Source organism: Silurus meridionalis, chromosome 8, assembly GCF_014805685.1.
Source record: "Silurus meridionalis isolate SWU-2019-XX chromosome 8, ASM1480568v1, whole genome shotgun sequence".
NCBI lineage: Eukaryota > Metazoa > Chordata > Actinopteri > Siluriformes > Siluridae > Silurus > Silurus meridionalis.
In genome coordinates, this window is record NC_060891.1 from 2,025,250 (window position 1) to 2,039,960 (window position 14,711).

At 38.8% G+C, this 14,711-nt stretch overlaps 2 protein-coding genes across 2 annotated transcripts in view; both read right to left on the reverse strand.

The window, feature by feature from the left end:
• Positions 1–11,731, reverse strand: part of adck1 (aarF domain containing kinase 1) — a 99,941-nt gene extending 88,210 nt beyond the window's left edge. The window contains 3 exon segments of the mRNA XM_046855764.1: positions 9,037–9,120; positions 10,340–10,479; positions 11,562–11,731. Coding sequence (XP_046711720.1) covers positions 9,037–9,120; positions 10,340–10,471 — 216 coding nt within the window. The 5' untranslated portion in view covers positions 10,472–10,479; positions 11,562–11,731.
• Positions 11,732–12,883: 1,152 nt separating this feature from the next.
• Positions 12,884–14,655, reverse strand: LOC124390073 (SRA stem-loop interacting RNA binding protein). The gene is given in 5 exon segments (XM_046855766.1): positions 12,884–13,104; positions 13,440–13,547; positions 13,644–13,702; positions 14,590–14,616; positions 14,619–14,655. Coding segments are annotated over 5 exon segments (300 nt in total). The 3' UTR covers positions 12,884–13,035.
• Positions 14,656–14,711: the final 56 nt, after the last annotated feature.

Genomic DNA, 14,711 nt, shown 5'->3' on the forward strand with positions numbered 1-14,711 from the left:
CATTCCCACAAGCTTTCAGGATTAAAATTACAATCTGGAACTGAATGACAACCTCTCACTTGTCTGGTCTGAGGGACACACAGTTCCTCTTTCTGAAATCTGGAAATCAATACAATACACTATATAGACAAAATGCTGTGGACACCTGAGCATACGATTGGTATGAGCTTCTTTATAAACATCCTATTCCATAGTAAATATCCATTTACTATTGGAATAACCTCCACTCTTCTGGGAAGATGTTCCATTAGATCTGGTGGAGATTTGTGGAGATTCATTCTGCCACAAAGGTTTTAGTAAAGTGATGTAGGTGAGAAGGTGAGGAGGCCTGGGGTGCATATTATCAATTACAAAAAAAACTATTAACAATCATCAAATAAAATGTTTGCAATGTCAAAAAAACAGCATATCTCCCAAATCTATGAATATGAATGAATATGCAAATTTGCACCCTTCTGCCATACCGATTGGCTATGAACTAGTTTTTTTCCAAAGAAAGTAGATAGTTATAATTAAAAACTTATGTTTGATGTTTGGCAAATGACTGCAATTTCAAGATGTCTGTCATGTGCAGTTTGTTCTCATGTTAAATCACAAAAGTCTTCACTGCGATATTTAGTGTAGCTTCTGTTTTTGGAAAACTTGCTGGCCATTTCGATTATTTACTCACTGTTTGTTTGATTATTTATAAACCTTGATAAAAGAGAAAAACTTTGGCACAAATTTCTACCTGGAGCCCAGCACCTTTTTTGAAAGCTTCGCCGTTTCTACACAAGTGTCCTTCTGCTATTCTGTCAATTTTGTCAAAATGGATGCCACTTTGCTAGCTAACATCAGCCATTTTGCTAAGTGTTTTCTATTTTTCGCCACATCCCCCTCGGTTACAGTCCCTTCAACTGAGAGTTTGACCTGAGCCACTCAGGGTGAGTGACAGGAACAGAGGAGCAGGCAGGAAAAAAAAAAAGAACTACAGCTGCCTCTGACTCATAATAATAATAATAATAATTTAGTGTAAATTTGGGGCGAATGTGACGTCTTGCCCTCGTCCTTGTCTGACATTGTGGCGTCTCTGTGTCGATCTTCCGGCGATGTTTTGCGCGTCAGCAGGTCAGCGGCGAAGCCGTATGCATTATTCATTAAGGCTAAGTAAGCTACATTTAATTTGCAAATCAGCTGTTCGCGTTAGCCCTAATGATATGCTAATAGCTGTGGAGACTCAATTCCCTGAGCAGGGGTCCCTGAGTGAGAGGAAAAAGCTGCAGGATCATGCCAAAGAATGTCTGCATTAGCCGGTACGGGTTCAGGTCTAGTTTTCATTTCCGATTCCAAACATGCCTTTCGTGCTCGCGTGATTAATCCGGTCCCGGTCAACTTCGGTTCAAACCGAACTATACGATCCTGCATGAGACGTTATGAAGAATTCAGCACATATTGTTCTTACAGAAACTTAAAGCGCGATTTTATCTATTTATTATGTACGCAAAACTTTCCATATCTTTTATTTTTATTAAAAAAAAGCATCATATAAGTATCAATTTATTATATAATTTAAATATCGATGTCAAATTTATTTATGGACAGTATGTAAATATATAAACATAGTATTTTTACATATTTAAAAAAAAACTTTTTACAATGGAATTTTTTTTTTATATAATCATTGATTTTTTTGTTTTTGTTTGTTTTTTCTAAAGTAGTATTACAAGAATTTTATTTTGGTTTAATTAAGTTTAATTTATTTTATTAATATTTATATTATTTTAAACAAATATATACATAAATAATACTTGAATGCTTAGATAAATAAATAGTTCAATCAATGAAGAGACAGACAGACAGACAGACAGACAGACAGACAGACAGACAGACAGACAGGGGGAAAAAAAGGAAAAATACAACACTTTCTTCGTTGATTATTTACCATGACGGCGTGCTCCAAAGTGGCGTATTTTTCCAATGTAAAAAGATAAAGCGTAAATTCTATTCACAGAAAGCTCAGTGTCTGTGAAAGTAATTACGCTCGGGCTACAATGGAGTTTTAAATAACAGGCGAGAATTGATAAGTCGATGTTTAATTTACAGCCCAAATAATCAGCCCTTAATGTTCTAAACTATCTGATCTGCTCGTCCTTCAACAGAGTAAAAAAACAAACCGGCAGAATTCCATTGACTAATTTCGCACTTTGCGCTGGATGTGTCGCAAAGAGGGGAAAAATAAGGCAAATAAACATGAGCTTAAAGAAATAAATAAGTAAAATCGCAGTAATGGTGGCCTTTCAGTGTAATTTAGCAGTTAATTGCAGCTTGTGAACTCTCGCTTCTTGAAGTCAACGTTCTTCTAAACATCTAATCAGCCTCAAATTATTTTCACATTTCCCCACTGGTCTTCAGACAGCGCCGCCGTTCTCTCACGGAGACGTCAACCGGGAAAAAAATGAATGGCAAGAAAAAAAAAATACTCTTCAAACTTTTAGCTCGAGGCAGTGAGAATGAAGTTCAGGTTACGGAAACGGACTTCTGTATGCTTGAGGGGTTTTCTAGAGTCGAAGAAAATGTACAAACTGATGAGAACAGCTTTGTGCCTTTATGCATGAGATCCACATCTGTGTGATGACCCTCTTTTATTTATTTTTTTAATCATTCGCCATTCCCACAAGCTTTCAGGATTAAAATTACAATCTGGAGCTGAATGACAACTTCTCACTCGTCTGGTCTGAGGGACACACAGTTCCTCTTTCTGAAATCTGGAAATCAATACAATACACTATATAGACAAAATGTTGTGGACACCTGAGCATATGATTGGTATGAGCTTCTTTATAAACATCCTATTCCATAGTAAATATCCATTTACTATTGGAATAACCTGTTCCTGTACCTGAAGATGTTCCACTAGATCTGGTGGAGATTTGTGGAGATTCATTCTGCCACAAAGGTGTTAGTAAAGTGATGTAGGTGAGAAGGTGAGGAGGCCTGGGGTGCATATTATCAATTACAAAAAAAACTATTAACAATCATCAAATAAAATGTTTGCAATGTCAAAAAAACAGCATATCTCCCAAATCTATGAATATGAATGAATATGCAAATTTGCACCCTTCTGCCATACCGATTGGCTATGAACTAGTTCAATAATATTCTACTAGTTCACTAGTTTGCTAATACTAGTTCACGTCTGTAATCGTTTCAACATTTCGATATGCGTCTTCCTATTTGGCACGATTCATTTTTCCCACAAATAAATGCTGTTACCATGGCAACCACGACTACCAATCACTAAAAGTAGCTGTGTGGTTATGCGACAAAAATTTGAACTCATCATGACCATTAAAGGAAAAAAACAATATAGAAGAAATTAAATTGTGCTGATTTGATGATGTGGTTTATTCCTCCTATACTACATCAATAATCGTGTTATAGGGTGTTTTAAAGACCATCAATTAAACATACATTATAATATATAATATAATCATCTGTATATTATATTATATCCTTATATCCTATTTATATTTATTTCAATAAATCACTGTGGCGTTTTCGAGTTGAAATGAGAGGGCTGATGGAAAACATCCTGCTTCCTGTTAGTAGTGCTGATTATAAAATCATCACCATATGCACCTCAGTACATTCACACTTCCTTCTCCAGAATATAACTCAATAGGATGAATCCTGTGGTGTAGAAACGACCTGAAAAAGCAAAGAAAAAAAAAATCTTTGATGACCTTCAACTTGTCGCCATAAATCACGCTGAAAAATGCCCGCCTTTCATTATCAGGCCCGGCAGTGCCGCTGCTTCCCCATGGGGCCGTTAGAGGGAGTTAATGAATTACAGTGTAACACCCCAATTAACGAGGTGGGGCCAGATCAGGAGAGCGCCAGAGAGGTACGTGGGATATCGCTAAGAAACAAATGACCCGTCGTGTGGTCACATCGGTTCCTGAGGTGTTCTAACAATGCAGCTTGGAAAGCCAGGCAGTGTTTCTCTATACTGCAGTGTGTTGTTCCTTTTTTTTTTACAACAACTCACAATTCTTAAATCACAGAGCCAATCAAAAGCATAGAGGCCACACCTTCTTCATTTGGCCTTGAGGTCATACAGGCCACACCTTCTTCATTTGGCCTCAAGGCATAGAGGCCACACCTTCTTCATTTGGCCTTAAAGGCATAGATGCCACACCTTGATGATTTAACCTCGAAGGCATAGAGGCCACGCCTTCATCATTTAGCCTCGAAGGCACACAAGCCACACCTTCTTTATTTGGCCTCAAAGGCATAGAGGCCACACCTTCTTGATTTGGCCTTGAAGGCACACCACCCACACCTGCTTTATTGGGCCTAAAGGCACACAGGTTGCACAGAGGCGTTACCTTTCCACACCACATTTTTGGTTTTGTATTTTATGAAGGGCATACAGGCCACGCCTCTGATTGAGAAAATATGAACTATATTTTTATAATCAGTTCAGACCCCAGAACTCTTATCTGCATAGAGGGGGGAAATATGCAGGGTGGATAAGCAGTGCTTAGGAGAAATGTCTTGTGATGCCCTTGTAGTTTGTGCACTTCAGTCGCTCCCCAGCCATCAGAATCTCAGAAAGTGGTTCTGCTCGGCTGGAGCACTAGAGCCATGAGGAGCCCATCAGCGCTTCTCTGGTGGGAAGTCGTGCGGAATAAACCCCACGCTGAAGGCTAATTTGCTGTGCTAATGCTCCATGAGGGCTGGTCAAGGACTCAGAGATAAGGCTACAGCAGAGGAGCAGGAGACAGACACACACACACACACACACACACATGTGCAGGTACTTACACATAAACAAATACAAGCAGCCTGTCTAAGTCTGAAAGCATTCCACCTGAAATAATGGTAAAAGGCATCTCTCTGGGGAAGAGCAGCTGGTGCCAAGCCATGCCTGAGTAAGTGAAAACTACAAGCTCAGGAGCATCTGGATGAAGCTGGAGGACATCACATTGGGGTGGAGACTCATCTGTGTTCATTCTGTTACCTGTTACTATTCTCTTTAATACTTTATGGTCCACCATATACATAAAATTATCTAATGGATTGTAATAGCACAATAAGCACTGGACAATCCATGGCTAGGTGTGTGTTACACAAGAAACTAAGAACGAGTGAGTGAGCAAAGAGAGAGTGAGGGAATTAGTGAAAGATGAATTTTGGTCAGTAAGGTCATTAGGAAATATTTACAAAAGCAGTGATTATTCTGATCATTCTGAATTACTTGTGCATCAGCATCAGGTATTCAGACAGACCATAGTATAGTGGGCTGTGGTAAAATCAGCTGCAGAAATAGAATAGAATAGAATAGAATGCTAATACAATTCTATTGTAATATGTATGTATGCAAATGCTGTTAATATGGATGGATGGATGGATGGATGGATGGATGGATGGGTGGATGGGTGAATGGAAAAAATAGAGAATAAAGCAAAATTAGAATAGAATAGAATAGAATAGAATAGAATAGAATAGAATAGAATAGAATAGAATAGACTGCTAATACAATTTTATTGTAATGTGTATGTATGCAAATGCTATGTTAATATGGATGGATGGATGGATGGATGGATGGATGGATGGATAAAAATAGATAAAGCAAAATTAGAATGGAATAGAATAGAATAGAATGCTAATACAATTCTATTGTAATATGCATGTATGCAAATGCTATGTTATTATGTATGTATTTATGTATGTATGTATAAAATTAGAGAATAAAGCAAAATTAGAATAGAATAAAATAGAATAAAAAAAACTGAATAGAGAAAAAAAAATATAGAATAGAATGGTAGGAATTAAATGAATTGGTATCAACTTTAGAATATTCAATGTATGAAGCCATCACCTGCCCATGAAGAGAAACATGGAGGAACATGAATGCTATTTCCTGACTACAGCGTGTTTAAGTGGGAGTGCTGAGGCACGTGTGAGCACACTGTCTACACTCTCTACACTTTTAAAGAGGAGCGATCTGTGTGTCTGGCCACGACTCCTGATCTCCACTCCAGCTGTTTGATGAAGGTTTGCCCCATACTGAGAAGCAGAAACACCTTTCATACCTTTTCTGTGTGAAGAAAAAAAAAGAGAGTGGTGAGAGCACATGGATTCTGCCTCCACCACATGCATTATTCATTGTACGCAGCGTGTAAGCCGTGCTGTCGGTTAAATCCGTAGGTGTTCCCTGCTCCATAATCAGAGCAGGCCGCAGAGCAGCCGTTGCTCAGCTCCAGCACATACCACATGATCGCTTTTGTACAGACCGAGTGGACGGATTTATTGGGGACAGGGGTGTCACTGTTTATCCCACAGTGTCCGTAATCTCCAGCGTGAAGTTTCTCTCAGACTGCTGATGAGCTCTGTACACACACAGCGGGAAAACGGATTGAGGGAAACACAGCAGGGAAGCGTCAGGCCGGGATTCCAATACCTTCCTTACTGAGAGTTTGTGGAAAGGAAAGAACGACGTGTCAAGCTCAACGCTAGACTTTAACACAGAACATAAATATAACAGAACAGAACCAAACCACAACCATAGAACGTCAAAACAACACAACGCAGAAATACTAAGAAAACGGAAAGAAAAGGAACAGAAATGATGGACTCACTAAAGAAAAGAATGGAAAATAAATCTTTCTTATGCATTATTATAACTTCTAATTACCACCCTTGACCCCCAGTGATCCTCACGTACATGGACGAGTCGCAGCGGGTCAGCTCTAAACCCGAATCCGCCACCCGAGACACTTTTTCGCATCATCTTTTGAACACAATCCTGGCGTGGACAATGATTTAATGGTGCGTGAGAGTCTTTTCAGAGGTACGAAGAGCAGCTGGCCCGGGTTTCAGAGAGCTTGAGGGACGGTTAACTGCGTGGAACGGCCCTCATTACAAGAGCAGTCGTAACGCATGGGCCGTCAGAGCGGCACGGCAGCTGGGACACGACCCACAATCCCCTGCTCACTGCTCACACGGAGGTACACGGACAGCGATGGAAAAGAGCTGAAGAGCACTAAAGCGGTTGGTGTTTGTGCTGGAAAAGCACCAGGAGAAAAGCTGCTGTGATGAAGTGCAATTACAGTGGATACTGGTAATTTAAAGGTACGTTCGATGTTGCTAAATGTCGGTGAAGAGAAAAAAACAAATGACGCAAACCTCTGACCCTGGAGACTCCTTCCTCTTCAAGGAGCTGTTGCCATAGAAACAATAGCAATCTGTTGCTAATGGAATGAGAGCACCTGTATATACGTGACAATTACAGATCTGTATAAAAGTGCTGTAAAGATTTCGACAAATCCAAAAGTATTGCTTTGGCTTTTTCAGCTAAGGCACGCTTTCACATGCAGGAGGTCTGTGGATGATGTATCAGGAAAGTTTGCCCTTCACTTGAACTAGGAGACCCAAAGCTGTTCCAGCATGATAATACCCCAGTGCACACAGCTTCATGAAGATCTGCTTTACATGAGTTGGAGCGCGGAAGATCTCCTGCTATAGGGCTCCAACGGTTTTCAAAACCTTTGTGATGAATGTGAACGCTGACTGCACCCCTCCTACATCAGTACCTGACTTTCCTAAATGTATCTTCTAAACACGATGACCTGTAATAACCCCTGATCATAAATAATCCAGGAAATGCCATGATGTAACATTTCGGCCTCGATCATAATTGACCGATTTGTAATGATTGAGAATGGTGCATCCAGAAAAAGCAGTCTGTCGGATATGTCCTTTCTAACGCCGTCTGATCAGCGATCATCATCATCTGTTTGTATGCCAACGCCAAATATTCCAGCTGTGAAGAGGAAAGGGCTTTGGTACGACCGAGCGAACTGGATCACCTCTACGGCTTCATAATAATTACGAAGCAAATCTCTTCTCTATATCAAACCAGGGGCTTGCATTAATTCTAATCAGCAAGGGTAGTGAGGCTTGACAGCAGGGCCCGAGGGGGAAACAGAGTGTGTGTGTGTGTGTGTGTGTGTGTGTGTGTGTGTGTGTGTGTGCGCTATCACTCTGAACGACTGAATTTCCCTCGTCAGGCTCCACCGGCTGCTCAGACGCACTGACCTTTCCCCAGCCTCGATTGGACCAGGCAGCAAAATAAAAGGCACACAGATTTCCTCCTGCCCCGAAGATATTTAGCGTCTGAAACGTGCTTTCATTCGCCGCCAGAGCTACCAGTACAGGGTAATCTTACAGCTACCACTTTAGAGAAACTCTGCATTTAAAAAAATGAATCAAACACATTTAGTACAATTGAATTCACAAAATTATCCGTGGGCGACTCAAAAAGGATGTGGCCAAAAGCTAGAGGACGAGTTTATGTGCTAAAATCCATTCAGATGACGATAAAATCCACAATCCTTCCATTGTTTTTTTTTTTCCTTTTCCTAATACTTGATCTTGCTTAATGAGATTTCTTCCATGAGGCGTGTTTCGTGTTTTTTCCCCCAAAAATCGAATTAAAAGAAAAAATATATATTAAAAAAATATTTTCGCTTTTGAGGTTTTTTTTATTATTCTTTGTCTTTTCTTAAAAATAAATAAATAAATAAATAAATAAAGTCAAATATAAAATAAAAAAACATCCGTATTTTTTATATTTCTTTTTCAATTCTTTCCATTTTTTATGATCAAAATGGATCAAATGTTTCATATTTACAGAAGATTCAAGATTTTTATTTATCACATAGCTTATGGAGATCTTTTTTCCTTTTTCTAAAAAGACGATATTTTAATACAATTTTAAAAAATGTGGCTTTGGAGAGAAAAACATGTAAATAAATGGAAATTATGTCAAGGTTATAAATCAGACATTCTATATGTTCTATTTTCTTTCTATTCTTTCAATTTCCTGCATTTCACTCTAGAAGCGGTATAGAAAACTGACTAAAAACTCAAACCTTTTTGAACTGCATTTTCAGATTTTCTTGCTCTCCGATTGGGGTGTGTGTGTGTGTGTGTGTGTGTGTGTGTGTGTGTGTGTGTGTGTGTGTGTGTGTGTGTGTGTAAAATCCATACCTTTGATTTGAGGGTCCAGAACTCCTCTGTTCCATGCTGAGCTTCTCGCAGAGTGGTGAGATAGTCATAACTGATAACTGCTGTCTAAAAGGAATAGAAATTTCTATTATACATCAACTCTAAAATACAAATCGAATCTAAAGTACAACTGGAACAACACTTTACACTGTCATCTCAAATAGACATTAACAACAGACATACACTATATAAACAAAGGTTTGTGGACACCTGAGCATAAGATTGCTATGTGCTTCTTCTTGAACATGGCATTCCGCATTTAATCTCCATTTACTGTTATAATAACCTCCACTCTTCTGGGAAGATGTTTCACAAGATGTTAGAGTGAGCTTGTGGAGATTCTCTTTCAGCCACAAGGGTGTTAGTAAAGTCAGGTACTGATATAAATGAGATGAGAAGGCCTCACTCACCTATTTGTTTGTTTGTTTGTTTGTTTGTTTGTTTGTTTGTTTGTTTGATTGTTTATAACGTCAACAGTGAAAGCAAGTCAAGAAGCTTTTATTTTTATTTCAACTATATATATCTGAAGCAGTACACAGTGAAATGAGACGTTTTCCCAGAACCCTGGTGCTACATATAAGCAACATAGAGCTACATAAAAGCTACATAGAGCTACATAACAGGACACTGAGCTACATAACAGGACACAGAGCTACATGACAGAAGACAGAGCTACATGACAGGACACAGAGCTACATGACAGGACACAGAGCTACATGACAGGACACAGAGCTACATAACAGGATACAGAGCTACATAACAGGACACAGAGCTACATAACAGGACACAGAGCTACATGACAGGACACAGAGCTACATGACAGGATACAGAGCTACATAACAGGATACAGAGCTACATGACAGGACACAGAGCTACATAACAGGATACAGAGCTACATGACAGGACACAGAGCTACATAACAGGACACAGAGCTACATAACGGGAAACAAAGCTACATAACAGGATACAGAGCTACATAACAGGATACAGAGCTACATGACAGGATACAAAGCTACATGACAGGACACAGAGCTACATAACAACACAGAGCTACATGACAGGACACAGGGCTACATAACAGGACACAGAGCTACATGACAGGACACAGAGCTACATGACAGGACACAGAGCTACATGACAGGATTCCTATTTCCTTTGATCCCTCTTTTCAAAACATGCATTTTTACAAAGATTTTTAACTAAGAAATAGTCAATAACATATTATTTATTGGATTTCATAATCTTATTCACAATCATGAATAAATAAATGCGTTTTATATTTTACCGTAGCAGCCGCTCGGCCGAATCTGACGATGCTGAGGTCGTTGAGGTCGACTTTCTGAGAGTACAGGTAAAAACCAGACGAGGCGACGAGCGCAGTCGCGAGTGACGTCACCTTCAGCAGTCGCTTGGCCATGTGGGGCACTGCAACGACCAAAAACAATACAATCAGGTCCCATTCACTAAACTGTTCAAACGTCTAAACACTAGGCCTAAACACGTTTGAACACTAAACGTTCAGCCATTTTGACGTCCTTAGATCGGACGGTCAGAGAGCACTAGTCAGAGCTCGCAGACTGCATCTGTACCAAACTGCACCGGCTCAAATATATTTGTGTGGATTTAAAAGTTGTTATTTCCTTCCACATTGGCTGACAGAGGGGAAGAGATGTGAAGATTTACAATCTACAGACAGATACAAAGACGGACTTTTCAAGAAAAGCGGGACATTGTGAGGAAAGTTTGGGTCAAAACACAAAAGCCTTTTTTCCAGAACCATTTGCGTTTTCTTTCCTGCACAAATTCTTGCCTTTATTTTAAATCCCCAGGAAAACATAATGTATGAAAGCTGTGGCTACAGTGAAAGGAGACGTGTTCTAATGTGTTCATTGGGTTTCTCGCTTTATTAATGATATTCATAAGCACTGTATGAGATTCGTGTCCATGTTTTACAGCGCTTTTCTTTAATATTGTTGGTTTCCATATCCGTGGTGTCATAATGCTGGTATTAAGAGGTGGAATGAACCAGGTAGGACACCACTGAAGACCTAGGGGTGAAATAAACAGTCTCTCTCTCTCTCTCTCTCTCTCTCTCTCTCTCTATATATATATAGATAGATAGATAGATGATAGATAGATAGATAGATAGATAGATAGATAGATAGATAGATAGATAGATAGATAGATAGACAGATAGATAGATAGATATAGATATATACATACATATACATTATACATATAAATAAATATATATATATATATATATATATATATATATATATATGAATATACAACATCAGCTCTTTGAATGAAACCTTCAACGCATGATGTTATTGTGGAAATAAATCCTTGTTAGTTATTTAGGTGCACTGTTGTGTATTCCTTCATGCTTCTCCCCAGTTTCAGCATTGACAGCAGGAGACACTGTCCTACAGGTCCTACATCATGGACATGGTGGTGGTGGTGGTGTATGCGAGCTGTTCTGAAAATATAAAAGACGCTCGTACCACAGTAGCTAGAGCCTCGTGTGGAGATGCTGTTGTTCTTGTTGTTGATGCTGTTGTTGTTGTTTGTCACCGGAAATCGCTTCTCCACTCACTCACACGCACGCCGTCATTGACTCGCCGGTGAATTTCATGTCAGCCGTACTTCCGCGTTCGTCACGCGCAAAGCATCACGGGAATTTGAGTATTTTTCTACGCTAGCATAGTTAACACATTACCAACGCGCTTTATTTTGATTTTATAGATTGTTTTTTATTTTTTCTATTTTTGATGCATAATTACGATTAGAACGCGAGAGAATTCATGTCTGCCATGTACACTATGACGTAAAATACAACTAGTTTTACTTCAGGTGTCAAAATGTTAAATAGAACTACAACAAAGAAATCAATTAAATATATTGGCCTTCTAACAAAAAATGACCAAAATGTAAACAAAAATTTCAAAACCACCTCACAGCGCCTTTTTCTGTAAGATGTAAAAATGAATATTAGAATCAATTCACAATTTTATTAGATTTATTTAATTGGTGTTTTATTCTGTTTACATCATTAATATTTTTGTGATATTCGAGTACAATGTTTGCTTAAGTTGATTTTTTTATTACAAAAGCACACCTTGAAGTGTTTTTTGTTACCACAGCAATTTGCCAACAAATTTACCAAAAAAATAATTGTACGATTACGAGTTGATGGTACATGGTAACGTAGGTCATCAACTTTGTGTAATACTTCTGTTATAACAGCTTTAACTGACCAATGTCTCGTTATTTCTCTCTTTGAGTAAATAAAAGAGAAACAGGAAATTTTCCAGATGACAGACGTTACAGCGGACCGATACAAAGCACCGTGGCTCCTTCTAGAAATTTTAGACCTCACCAAAACAATCCCCTACGCTCTTCTACATGTTTCTGTGGAGCGTCCACCATACAAATCCAAGTCGTTGTAAAAATGAGTGTATTAGTCCTGTGATTTCCAAACTGCACTTATATCAACTATGTACACACACACAGTATAACACAAGGCTTTGTTACTGATTTCCAACATTCTGGATTTGAGAATCGGAAATTACAGCAGATCTCATGTAAAAAGCGGTACAAATTAAGTACAAATGCGTTCCTTCTGCGTAGCATTATTTACACTCATCTTAGTACCGTTATTTTCCTTGTACCGTAGTCCTATTGTCTGAGACTGTCTGGTAAATATGAGTATGGAGTTATTAAAAAGAAAGTTTGGTTTCCTGTAAAAAAAAAAAAGATTTGACTAAGCAAAAACCAAAGCAATATTTACACAAAACACACACACACACACACACACACACACATGTTCGGTCGAACATTTATAGTAAAGTTGCAAAGTCACACTTTCAGAAGGACAATGGTTATTTTTATAGACATAAATTACATGTGTTTTAATGCACAAAAAAAAAAAACACTACATAAGCATGACATCATTACAGAGTCACACAACAGTCCTGTTCAGCTTTCTTCAACTTCTTTGTTTGTTTTTCTCCCCATGAATGGCCGTCTGTTCTTTTGTACTTGGAGCTGGATTCAGGGGGAGAGAGAAAAAAAAAAAATCAATACGAATACAAAAATATCAATCAATACAACTTTTCCTTTTTGCATTTAATTCACATATTGCTTCTCCTGACTTTTGCTGGATATGAAAATTTTCTTTTTTTCACAAACATTTTCATTTAAACATTAGTTAGCTGGGAAAAACGACCATGCCCTTTGGTTACTCCTCTTTATAAATATATATATATGAAAAGAAAAAAAAACATCTGCACATACAGAGCAAGATATGATGATGAAAATAAATGGATCCACTGATCAAATATTAACATGAGGATTTTAAAGTTTATCCTGAGACTACATACCCTGCTTCCCTCCATAATGTGCGGATCTTTCTGAAGTGCGTTCTGCAGTCCTTCCTCTGACGCATAGCCGACCCAGCAAAAGCCCCTATGAAATCCTGTCTCTTTGTCCTGGTTATAACACAAAATAAATCAGTCCATGAAAATGTCACGTACACAATCGTAATGCCTTTTTAATAACAAAAAAAGCAACAACGATATACTTACAAATGCCAGGAGGCATTTCTTGACTTGGCCAAACTGCCCGAAATACTCTTTTATTTCCTCTGAAAGAAGGACAGAATAAAAGAGCTTTAGGCAAGGCATGACATTTGTGTGTACACACACACACACACACACACACACAAACACAAACACACAAACACACGGATCAGGCATAACATTATGAGCACCTGCCTAATATTGCGTTGGTCCCCTTTTGCTGCCAAAACAGTCCTGACCTGTCGATCATTAGCATCATGAACTTCTTCAGCAGTTTGATCTACAGGAGTTCGTCTGTTGGATTACACCACTTGGACCAGCCTTCACTCCTCACGTGCATCAATGAGCCAGTATCCCAGTTGTGGGAACATCCCACAAGAGCTGCAGTTTTGGATACGCTCTGACCAGACGTCTAGACGTCACAATTTGACAAACTCCCTCAAATAATTACGGCTATTTTTTCCTGAACCAACACCAACCTTGAGAACAAAATGTTCACTTGCTGCCTAATTCAATTCAATTCATTTGTATTGTATAGCGCTTTTAAATATATCCACCCACTAACAGGTGCCACCATCAAGAGAAATCAGTGTTCTTCACTTCACCACTCATATGTGATGATGTTATGCCTGATCAGTGTGTGTGTGTGTGTGTGTGTGTGTGTGTGTGCTCACACACACACACACACACACACACACACACACATTTGTTATGTTACATACTTGGAGCATAATTTTTATCTATAAACATCTGAAGCGTATTAATTGGTGGTTAAAAAAAAACCTGAACAGAGATCAATAAATAAAATACGCCTTGTACAAGAACAGCACGTGAATCATTTGCTTGTACGTTTATCCGGAAAACCGCAATAATGTCCCTATAATAATCACCACAAATGAAATGTAGGCCCGAATAACTCGCAAAATACCATCAAACTGTGTAAAATACTTACTAGTTGCAGCAGTCCAGGGGATTTTGAGACAAACAGCTCGAACACCTTCTTGCTGGGCGCCGCCATGTTTCGTCCTTGGAAGAAGAAAAAAAAATGTCTGCCAATGACCCGGATCACGTGAC